Raw genomic sequence first — 12,116 nt, forward strand, 5'->3', positions numbered from 1 at the left:
AAGAGATGATTATATTTTGGGGTTGGTTTGTTAGGAAGTTTGGTGCATTATTTCAGTCATATCCCCTCTGAGTAAGTAAAGAAAATGCAGAGGGCTGTGAGTGAAATATTTTCTAGAGAAATCTGAGGGGCAGTTCAAGGCAGGACCTTGGTGATCTTGTACTATACAGGTGCTCTCCTTCCAGATACTTCTTTCTTTGGAAAGGCAAATTCACCGTGTGCCATCTCCAGCACAACTGAGCTCCTGCACTGCATGACTGAAGGTTGCCAACTCTGACTCTTGCAAGCTCTGCAACAGTCTGTGTTGACAGCCACTGGCAGTTCCTTAGGATGGAAAATCATGTGGCAAACTGTAATTGAGCTGAGGCATTTCCTCCCTCCTACTCTCTCCTCATACTCTCAGAAGCACACTTGTCATGTCCCAGATGGATGTGAAAGTGACTTAACCTCCAGCAACAAACCTAGGTAGAGCATTGGCTCTATTTATTGAAGTAAGCTTTACCTGTCCATTGGGCCAGAAATGTTTTGTTTGCTGCCTCATTCCCTAACTGGTTTGAAGTACTATTTTATCAAAGTATGAACTCTACCAGTAGAAAGTTGAGCAATTTACAGCTCAGTATTATCTGTTTTTTCTATTCAAGTATTCCTGATTTTAGGAAATTAATCCCACCTAAACTGGAAATTTAATTCCCCTGAACCTTTTTTCCATAATAATAATGGTGCAGCTTCTGAATTACAGGGAAGTGTCTCTTAGCAATGTCATCAATCCAGTACAGGACTTGCTTAGAGGAACTGTTTCAAATCCTGGATTGTGGAAACTGGGGAGTGTGAACATGGAAAAAAATCTACAGGCAGGTTTACATCTTCAGATTACCCCAAAATGTTGCAGTTATCTTGCCCAGAGTTAAGACCTTGCTCTGATTTTTGCTCAAATTAATGGGAAGTGCTCCTCAGTTTGCTGTTTTGGGTAGTGCCTGGGCTGTTGCCTACATCAGAAAGAGAAGTCAAATGTCATGGAAGGACTCCTACGCTGCATTATCAAGGCTCCTGTGCTACTTTTAAATTTCAGCACCAACACAGCCAATTGCCTCACAGATAGTCTCTATGTTCCATAGCTAATTAATCAAACTGTGCAGTAGCAATTACAATCAGGATAATGGATAGTCTTGACAGGAGATGCAGGGGTCAGGAATGAGCAAGGCTAAAACTAGCTGAATTTTATATTCTAATATCATTATTCCTAATTCAACTAGCCATTGACTAGACACTGGCACCCAAACAGATTTGCCTTCATGCCTGAAGGAGGAAAAAACAGGAAACTTTTTGTTTAAAATAAATAATAAAAAAAAGCTCTGTGGAAGTTTTCTTGGCAGACATTTAGAAAGATAGTTTTTAGGTTCTTGCATTACGGGTTCGTTTAACAATTTGTGCTGCTCTGAAATCCTCTAGATTCACAGTAGAATTAACACAGAAGAGCCATTTTGAAGTACCACTACTTCTGCGAGGCTGTGACCCCAAACCTGGAGCTTTAGAAGAAATGCTGGCTGCAGAGTTTTGCATGTGCCTGGGAGAACATTTGGGACTATGGTTGGACTCAGTCATCAGAGCCTTCAGATGCTTCAGAGTCATCAGATGCTTCAGGTCAGGTAATATATGCAGTACTGCAAATTTATGTAAAACAGTACAAGCATCAGGAATTAATCACACTGCACAAAGACCTCTGTGAAGAAATGCCTTGAAAACGCTCATTAAAAAATGTCTTAAGTCAGTTTTTATGATCTCTCAGGTTTTCTTGCTTGTTACGAGAGGTCTTCCTCTCTTTGTTCTATTATGGCTTTGCAGAGACTGAACTAGACTTGACTGTAACCTTCACACTCAGCAGAAGATATTTACTGACCCATACTGGAAAAAAAAAAAAAAAAAAGGGACAGAATTTTCCTGAAGAAACAGTATTCCTGTAGTATAGTGTACAGAAAAAAGCTGTTTATGCATGAAAATATAATTTGTTAATAGTGTCAAGTTAGTTACTGAGAGTGCATAGGAAGTGGCCTCAATGACTTTTTCCAATCAGACAGGAATTTAAACAGTCAATAAATTATTCACATCTTATCATGCAAACTGTAGGCAGCAACACAAAAAAATGAAGTAGAATTATTTTTTCCATTGAATTGCCTTCAACTGTCTTCACTGTAACTGTTCTTTCATGTTTAAAGAAAGCATAAATAATCCCCCAGCTGATACAGATATATGAACACTATGGACTTAGAGGTACCAGGAAAGTGATCTTTATACAAAACTGAAGTTGAACTCCAAAAGGTTTAACATTACAGAACTCGTAGATAAAGACATCTTTTCTTCCCCTTTTCACTAACATCAAATTCAGCCAAGGAATTCTAACTTAGCCCCCACTACTGTAAGGAAAAGTCTTTTTCAAGAGATTGCAAAAAAAAATTTACTGAACATTAGTTTGAATTCTAACAAAATAATTAAAAGCAGAATGACTTCCTCTGTCTTCTTTTCCCATCTACCTCCCATAAGAAAAAACTTCTATAAAATTTACATCAATAAATTAATATTCAAGTTTTAATTTGAAAGAAATGAAGAGCTTTTTAAACAAAATAAAACAAATATTAAAGCCTCTAAGTTACAAGATTTGTTTCAACAACTTTAAAATTAGAACGGAAATGTCTTTGAAAAAGACAACTCTGTGAGAGAGCCACATTTAAAATGTGTTAAGAAATATTAGTTTTATTTAACCAGTTTTCACAGCTGAATATTTATTCTATAAAAACTTTACAGATTGTACAGTTTATATATAGTTCAAACTACTAGAACAAAGAAGTAGGTCCCACAGATGCAAAAATACTGTACCAATCCAAGGTAAAGGCAGATTTACACACTGTACAGCTCTCCACTGGGAAGGGGAGGTGGGTCAGTTCCAAGTAAAAAGTTCAAAACTGTACAAAAATAAGGTTTGATTTCATTTTCATTCTTCATAATACATTCAATAAGATTGCAAGCACAGATACCCAAGTAATAATAGATATCTGCAGTCAGGAATCAATAACCACTCCTGAAAGGAATGCAAAATAGGTCTATTTACACAGGGCACTCTTTTACACCATACTGCATATAGTGTATATTTCAAATAATAAAAAAAGCGTAGACAAAGAACATTAAACATCTAATATAAGGTAGTTTTTTTTTTTTTTTTTAAAGAGTTTTTTTTTTTTTACTTAATAGTGTGCCAAAAGAATTTTAACTTATTAAATAATATATTCTAAGTGAACCTAAAATTTATGAACATATAATGCATTTTTGGTGTAATACATCAATTAAACCAGCAAACAGGAAAAAAGGAACCAAAAACAAAACCCAAACTGTATATAAAGTAGTATTTTCACCCAGCAACAGAAGCACTTATGTAGTTATTAAAAAAACCCCAACAAAACAAACAAACAAAACAACCCAGAGAGGCTTTTTAAAAACCCACTAAAACTAACTTATAACTTAGGATATTCATACATAAGATATTCAGTGATTCACTAATACTGCAAAACAAGCTTTTTTGTGTTGGTTGTTTTTTTTTTTTTTTTTTTTTTTTTTTTTTTTTTCCTCCTTCCCCCTTCCACTTCCATCTGGCTCTCCCTCATTCCCTTTCCCCAAGAGACAGTGGTTTCTTCATGCTGTCTGGGTAAGAATCAGACATACTCCTGCCCCTTCCTCCCACCTCTCTATACCTCCCCCCAAAAAATAACAAGAGCGTTTCCTTAGCATTAATCCTGAGCACACTCTCTTTTTGGGGATATGTGTAGATTTAGCATAACAGGGTTTCGTTACCCCAAAATTTTAGAATGTTCCATTACTTGAGGTATTTCAACCTTCTTCTGAGACAATGCCTTTTCTCTAAGCTGACTCATTGGGCAGAGAAAGCAAGGGCTGGCTAATACCCGTTTCAGTTCTGTATTCTCATGAAAAAGAAAAGCATTATTCCAGACTTCCCTGCCACACAGAAAATAATGCAACACCACTCACTTTTTAATTAAGTCTCTATTTGATACAGTACTAGCCGAAGATAACAAAAACTAGAGCTTTTAGAGATGTTTGGTAGTGCACTCTATCATTTTTTACCTTGTGTGTGTGTGTCTACATACACACTCTCACACATATTACATTTTTATATATATTTATATATATATATAAAAGACATATATAGATACATGCACACACATACATTTGTGTGTGTATATATCTGCATGTAACAATCAGGGAGAAAGGAGTTTTGTTCAAATTTAAGAGATACAGTACTTTTAAACCCCTTGACAATAAAAGGGGAAGAGGGGGGTGTGTCCACTCCTGTTCCCAAGCTGAGCAAGGGGTTAGTTTATATAAGGTTTTTTTAAACGGGCATATTTTGCTTGCCCTGATGTCCAAGAAATACAATTCCAGTGTCATGGTTATCTCATCAGAATTCATCAATTCTGTTCTGCAGATATTTTAACATTGAGTCCATCCCTTGTGCTGAGCCCCAGATTTTCTTCAAAACTTCACACTCCTTTTCATTTGCTTGTTCCAAGTCCACCTTCATGATGTTACGTACTAAAGCTTTGGATTCTTCAAGTACCTAAGCCAAAATTAAAAAAGAGGGAGTTGGGTTAGTATTGCCTGAGCACCCCATGAGCTTCTATGGGCATATAACAGGTTTAAAATGGACAAATCCTGGAGGTGATTATCAACTTAAGCTTATCAATTCATGGACATACCATGACTGTAAGAAGTGTTTCTCATAGTCATCTTCCTTGTGGCATCCCACAAAATTTCCTTTACCTTATACCAGCACAATTTAAAAATGTGAAAATAATGCAAATCATAAAATAACTCTGAATATATGGTACAGAACTAACTGCAGGAAAGTGCAAGTCCATAGTAGCAAAGGCTAATCATAATACTGTTACCTCAAACTGCTCTAATAACTGGGCAGATCTTGATTTCTTGAGCATTCAAATACACTGAAAAAAAACCCTTTGTTTTTTCTGTTTAAAAATTATTAATTTGCTTTTAAAATCCAAAATTTCTGCACGGAACAGTTGAGTTGTATTGCACCTTTCCTTGTAGGAAAGATATAAATCTTTGGTGCAACTGCCAGTAGTGCACACAACCACTACGTGTTACCCATAAAACGGCATCCAGCATAATGTCAAAGACTGTATTTATTTCTTAGGTAATTTAAATTACAACTCAAGCTAACTCAAGATTTCTGTGCAGATGTTAGGGCAACTGTTTATATTGTCGATTAGAGTAAGTTGGACTTCAGAAACTATGTTAATACAGAAAATTTAAAAAGAATCCTAAAAAAAAAACAAACCCAAAAAGATACATTAAAAATCTGTCAAACAACATTGCTGTACTATAATGGAGTCCTTGTTTCATGAAAAGAATTTTTTTTTTTTTTTTTTTTTTTTTTAACAAAAAGATGCAGTTCAATACTACTTTGATTAATTCTTATTCGTCTAATCATAAAATACAAAAAGATAAAGGAAACTTACAACTGAATTACATGTGACAAGTTCTTTAATTCGAACCATTACTTCCTGTGTGAATGTTCCTGGCCAGAACACTTGGGAGACGAGTCCTTTGGCACAAGCTTCCTGCGCCGTCAACTTCCTTCCACTGAACAACATTTCATTGGCCTGAAGGGATAAAAAGTTACTTCTGGTATGAAATGTAATGAGACAAAACTCATCAAAGGAAAAATGTTCAAAACAAATAAAAAAAATATGCCTGCACTGTTTGAAATTGTTTTATTACAGCTCTTCCAAGTTTTGATTAAAAAAAAGAAAAATACTGGCCTACAGCTGGTTGGTCCATGATGCTGACCAGTACTAGGTCAGTAGTTATTGAAATGTGGACATCTATGATTAATGGTTAAATGTGGAAATGTCTTTTGTCATTTCCTGGCCATGAATGGTTGTTTGCTCTGGCTTTCTTGCAGTATGGCTGACTTGGTTATCTGTGTATGTGGGAATGGGTTATAATGCCTGGCAAATCTGTAAAACAGCAATGAATACATCAGCTTGCCCTTTATAATGATGTATTCCAATTTCTGGCCAAATTCACAGAAAACAAACATTCACTTTTCTTCAAGAGTCCAATACTGAAGTGATAAATCCTTTCAGAATCTGATATAGCAGTCTTATTAAAACTGCCAGTATTTAAAAGATCTTGGACGTGATTTAAGGCACAGAATCGAGTACTACCTTCTATGAAACAAGATGCTCTCTCTGGTTCTGTAAATGTTTTTGATTTCCAGTTATAATGCACTCCACTATTTACCAATTTCCCCATTAAAGCTTTGTCCTACAGCCACTTTAATTCTAGCTTTAGTGAAGTTTTTTTACAGTTTGCAGTTGTTTGCAGTGACATTTACATGGAAATCGGCAGTGGAAATTAAAAAGTCAGAGTAAGAGTCAACCTCAAGAAAAAAAAAAAAATCAGTGTTATTGTTTTGTAATGACTTATTTCCACTGAAAAAATATGATAAACCCATTACTGGATTCTTGAAACACAGGAAATAAGGCTGTTCCAAAACACAAACCTGGCAGGTGTAACATTTCTGAGGGAAAAATACCGAGTTTTTTAATGTTTTCTAATACTGAAAATTTTGGTAATTATTTCAGCAACTTTCAGTTAAGGATCTAAAAATAATTAATTATTAACTTAATAAATAATTAAGTATTTGCTGTGCTATTATGTTCCTTATATTGCCGTTTTACACATAAAGCAATTTGGAAACTTCAGTCTCTTATTTGTTCCTTTGTAATGAAATACAAAGTCTGGGTTCTACTGGCAGTTTGCTTCCGGACAGCCAGTCCATTAGGAATGCAAGAAAAAGACCCAACCAGTTTCCTAGCATATTTTACTTTGAGTTTACCTCAGCACATCTCTCACAGTTACTATGGAAAGCTGGGATTCACAAATACTAGTTTATCAAACCCCAAATCTCTTGCACTATGATCAAATTCTATATCCTATAGTTCTACCCTCTAGGAACACAATATCAAATATACAAGCTTCATTAACTATTCCTTCTTGTTTTCCAGAATGTATGTGAATAATAACAACCTGAAATACCAGCTAAAAACCAGAGATTTTTTACACATGGTTGTCTAAAAATGGAATCCTTTTTCCTACACAGCTGGGGAAAAATTATGCTTCCAAAATAATTAAAAAAACACTTAACATTTCTGTAAAAGATTAAAATGTGAAGTCAATCTAACTAGCAGTTAGAACAAGCAAACATTTAAGGCAGGTGGTCAGGTCTACATATTCTTCACATGTATCTTTGCAAGGATAAAAACGAATGCTAGGAAACCATTTTTTCCCCTTAAAACTTAGTTGCAACTGCTGAATTCTCCTGAACATGAAACACCATAAATGAGAATGGTGCAGTTATCTTATTTCTGCCAGCTGTAACACAGTATTAGCATAAAATCTAACAAGAAATTAGCATTCTCATTGATGTTCTCATTTGACAGGTTTTGAAGGGAAAAGTCTTGCTCTGGCATCTTCACTTTTGATCTCTACACAAAATCTGTTGGAGACCAACTGTTAAACAAGCTTTCATCACAATCATGCCTTGTACCTGCCATAACTCACTTGGTGGTTACTTTCCAAGAAATGTTCTACAGCAAAAGAAATTACTAAGATAAAAATATTTCACTAAGATTTTCACTGGCAACCTTTATTTTCTACTCTGAGTAGAAAATGTGTCCTTCCACAGAGGAACTTCACTTGGACCTCTGGATTCTTTCCAGTGAGGGCTTTGAGGCTCACCAGGGGCCATGGAGCACCTCAGCTCTCTTGCACTATGATCAGGAGGCAGCTGGCCTCTGATCCTGACTGTGATGTGGACTCCGGGCACTAAGGAACCTGTTTCCCTCATGACTGACAGAAAAGCTAAGAAATCCTGCCAAGTGTGCTGGAGACCGGCAGGAAGACCCAGTGTGTGATGTGTGATCACACAGCTCCTCAGCTTTGTTTCTAGGACCAGAGCAAGAACTCCATGGCAGACCATAACAACCTCTCCCCATACAGACATCACCTTAACATCTATTACAGATTATTTTCAAAACTCAAAAGCCAAGTTTAGGGACACTTCTAAAAATCTTGGTAATTCCAAGATGGAATCAGTTTTGAATCCTAAGGTTTGGCCTTCAAATTACTTCAAAAGTAATAATCTCACGGTTGAAAATGTTTGTGGGGGAAAAAACCCCAAACATCCATGACAGACCTGCTCACCCGCAGAAGGTGACTGACCTCACATGGAAGATATTTCCAGCAATCTTGCAACAGAACATTTTTACATTGCTGCAGCTAACAACACTGCATTGTAAGACTGACTTAAAAGAGTCAGGGGTGGCACTACTCCTGCTGAATTGATACATTTGTAGAAAATGTTATGATGCATACAGAGACCTTAACTCTTTCTTTTGTATATTTTTGTCCACCTGAATGTTTTACATTTCACTCATAACATCTTCCTGCTGACTTCTCTCTTTCTCTTTTACAGACAAAAAGCATGCTTCTTTATCAAAGTCTTCAGTATGGATTCTGAACATATTTCATTAAATGTGCTGAGTAAAGTTCAGCTTTGTCCCACAGAGACACTGCTGTGTTGCAGAGAGGCAAGGATAGCACAAAACCAGTGGATTTTTCCCCCTTTCTGCACTGATCATTACAGAATTGTTACCACTGGAAGCTTTCAATTTAAATCTTTATATTTAAGAATGAGAGCATTCACAAACACACATGAAAGAGTACACTAGGGAAGAGCTGCTTTTGTTTTTTGTACAGCTTCTAAAGAAATGAAAAGTAACAACCACAAGTCTTTAAAGGACGAGTATGGATGGAATGGATGGATGAATGGATGGATGGCCAAATAAAAAGGGAAAGGAACAATCAGTAGTTTGAAACATGCTAAGATATTAAAGATACTCTTATAACTGTTAATCTATTTAAGTTACCTTTTCTGTTCTCTTCTAATAACTAAATCCAAACATGACACAATTAACTGTTAGAGCTTTTAAAACTGGTGTTTTAATATACTGAAATGCATATTTTTAAATCAATAAATACCTACAGGGAAAAAGTGGCTTTTATAATAAACAGCAATTTTGGAAAACAGGCATAGCCACAAGCGCTTGTTTTACAGTCCAAATTGGAATGGGACGTAGGTCTAAGTTTTCAAAGAATACAGCACGAGAAAACACTAAGCAACATGAAGATAACGTAGGTAAAAGATTCTTAAATAGCTTTTTGTTAGGAGTGCATGAAAGCTGAAATAGTTATTTTGCATAGTGGCATAAGACTGCTCCTGGCTGGTGCCACAGTGCTCCGCTGTGCAGTGACACCAAGTGCCACACTGGGGCTGTACTAAATGCAAGACACCCATGGCTGGTCCCCACGAGGCAGCAGCAGGGGAGATGTGTCTTGGTACACAGACATGACCCCTCTGTCACCATCAGGGTCAAAGGTGGGATTAAGTCCCGTGCCTGCTTTCTGTTCCATGCATGCAGGTGAAGGGTAAGCTGTAAGAGCATGGAGCAGAAAAGCTATAAAGGGTGGCTTCTCATGAAAGGCTTTCATGAGAGAAAGAAAAAAACTAAGAAAAAGACAACACAGGAAGGCAAAAAGTCTTGAAATCACACTGGATAAATTATCCCAACTGAATTGTGTAGCTGCCAGCCCCTACCCTGCAAGCTACTTACAGAAGCCAGGCCCATTATCCGAGGGAATGTAAGGGATGAACATCCATCTGGACTTTGTCCAAAAGTAGTGTATGGTGTCTGAAACCAGGCCTTCTCGTTGGCCCAAACCACGTCACAGAGAGGCAATATAGATGCTCCAAGTCCAATGGCTGGGCCATTTACTGCTACAATGATAGGCTTCTTAAACTGAATAAAAGTATTCACAAAATTCCTGAAGAGAAACAGAAACATGCACTCACTACAGATATCGAGAGTGTAAAATATACCAGCCCTTGAAAATTCCATAATAATTCATCTCCACAGTAACATCACTTTCAAACCCAACCTGATAACCTTCCACAATGAGGTGGTTATTCAGTGGATATAGGGAGAGAGGTGGATATTGTCTACACAGAGTTCAGAGTGAAGATTTCAGCACTGTCTCTTCATAAGAGTTTCATAATCAAGCTGTTGATGCATGAGCTGTATGAGCAGACAGTGAGGTGGATTGAAAAATGTTGGAATGGCTGACCCAGAGGGTGGTGACTCATGGCACAGGCCAGTGATTTAAATGTTGCACCCCATGGGGTCAGTGATGGGTCCAGCACTGTTCAACAGCTTCACTGATGATTTGGTTGATGGGGCAGAGCATATCCTTAGCAAGTTTGCTCAGGATACAAAACCACGCTGTGATACACCAGAGGATTGTGCTGCCATCCAGAGGGATCCTGACAAGCTGGAGAAATGAGCTGACAGGAACCTCCGAAAGCTCAACAAGGGAAGTGCAAAGCATTGTGCCTGGGGAGGAACAACCCCAGGCATCAATAGATGCTGGAAGACAGGCTGGAAAGCAGCTTGGCAGAAACTGAGCTAGGGTTCCCAGTGGATACCAAGTTGAACTTGAGCCAGCAGCATGCCAGTGGTATCCTGCGCTGCTTTAGAAGGAATGTTGTCTGGCAGTCGCAGGAGTTGATCCTGCCCCTCTGCTCAGCCCCAGTGTCATTGTGGACTTCTCAGTGAAAGGGAGACTCCTGATAGTCTAGCAAAGGGCCATCAAGGTGACCCAGGTGAGTGAGCTGGCCCTGTTCAGCCTGGAGAAGAGGAGGCTCAGGGGGGGATGTCACCAATGTGTAAAAATCCTGAAAAAGGGATGCAAAGAGGACAGAGTCAGGCTCTTTTCAGTGGTGTCCACTGATGCAGTGGGCACAAACTGAAACACGGAGGTTCCCTATGAACAGCAGGAAACACTTTCTTACTGTGAGGGTGACCAAACAGGTGACCAACAAGGTCGTGGACTCTCAGTTTTGGGAGATTAAAAAAAACAAACAAAAAAACCCCAAAAAAAACAAACAAAAAAACCCAAAACAACAACAACCAGGAAATGGTCCTGGCCAACCTGCTTTAGGTGACCTTGCTTGAGCAGATTGAACAAGATGACCTGCAAATGTCCCTTTCAACCTCAACCATTTTCTGATTCTGTAAAAGCCTAGCACTGGTCCTAGTACATCACAGTAGTTGGGCAGGTGCAGAGTTAACACCCCACTACAAGCATCAGCTGACACAGCACTTTGGTATACTCATGTGTCCAACAGCTCTCAAATAGGGCTGCAGCCTTTCCTCACCTCTGGGCACCATAACTGTGGCACTGCCCTGCTTGGCCATCACTGTATTTATGTATGGCAGCAGCATAAGGTATTTACCTGTGTTTCTAAGTGACAATAGTAAGGTAAAAATGAAGATGGGCAAAGCATTATTGATCTTCCTTCAGGAGCTTTCCTTAACAAATAAATCTGCTTTTTAAAATTATGAAGATCAATAGTAGAGCTCTATTTATCCCACATCACACATCTGTAAACTTCCTCATCTCATCTCATCTCCCTTCTTTGGGTTGGTCTGGGTACTAAGCTATTGGGTGACATATGCATATTCTCATCCTCACTTACAACAAAAAATGACAATTCATTCCAGTACCCACTGGAAAAAAAAAAATGGATGCTTCTCTAGTCTCAAACAGTAATGCCTCCAAGAGCTTCTGAGGAAAAAACAGTCATGCATGTATGAACAGATGCACAGGTAATTTTAAAGTTTGCTCCCTTTGTGTTACGTATTATTTTATTTCTGCAAAACAGGATAATTTTACTATATTGCATTGAGCACTAAAGGTTATCACAGTCCTACTTAACTCATTCTAGTAAGCTGAAATTGCTAAATGCAAAAAAACCAAATCCAAACCGGAAACCATCTCTTGCAAGTCATCATACAAACATCCCATCCAGAGACTTAAGATAATTTTAATCATGTCTGAATATCCCAGAGAGGACCATCTCCAGAATATTCATGCAAAATACCTTATTTGAAAGGGAGGGTGTGT

General features: G+C 37.8%; 1 protein-coding gene across 1 annotated transcript in view; it reads right to left on the minus strand.

The window, feature by feature from the left end:
* Positions 1-2,720: 2,720 nt before the first annotated feature.
* Positions 2,721-12,116, minus strand: part of CDYL (chromodomain Y like) — a 103,937-nt gene continuing 94,541 nt past the window's right edge. Inside the window, exons 5-7 of the mRNA XM_066325253.1 lie at positions 9,767-9,977; positions 5,546-5,689; positions 2,721-4,623 (exon numbers count right to left, since the gene is read on the minus strand). Of these exons, the coding sequence (XP_066181350.1) occupies positions 4,465-4,623; positions 5,546-5,689; positions 9,767-9,977 (514 nt within the window). The 3' untranslated portion in view covers positions 2,721-4,464. The remainder of the gene's footprint in view (positions 4,624-5,545; positions 5,690-9,766; positions 9,978-12,116) is intronic.

This window comes from Sylvia atricapilla, chromosome 1, assembly GCF_009819655.1.
Source record: "Sylvia atricapilla isolate bSylAtr1 chromosome 1, bSylAtr1.pri, whole genome shotgun sequence".
Taxonomy (NCBI): Eukaryota; Metazoa; Chordata; class Aves; order Passeriformes; family Sylviidae; genus Sylvia; species Sylvia atricapilla.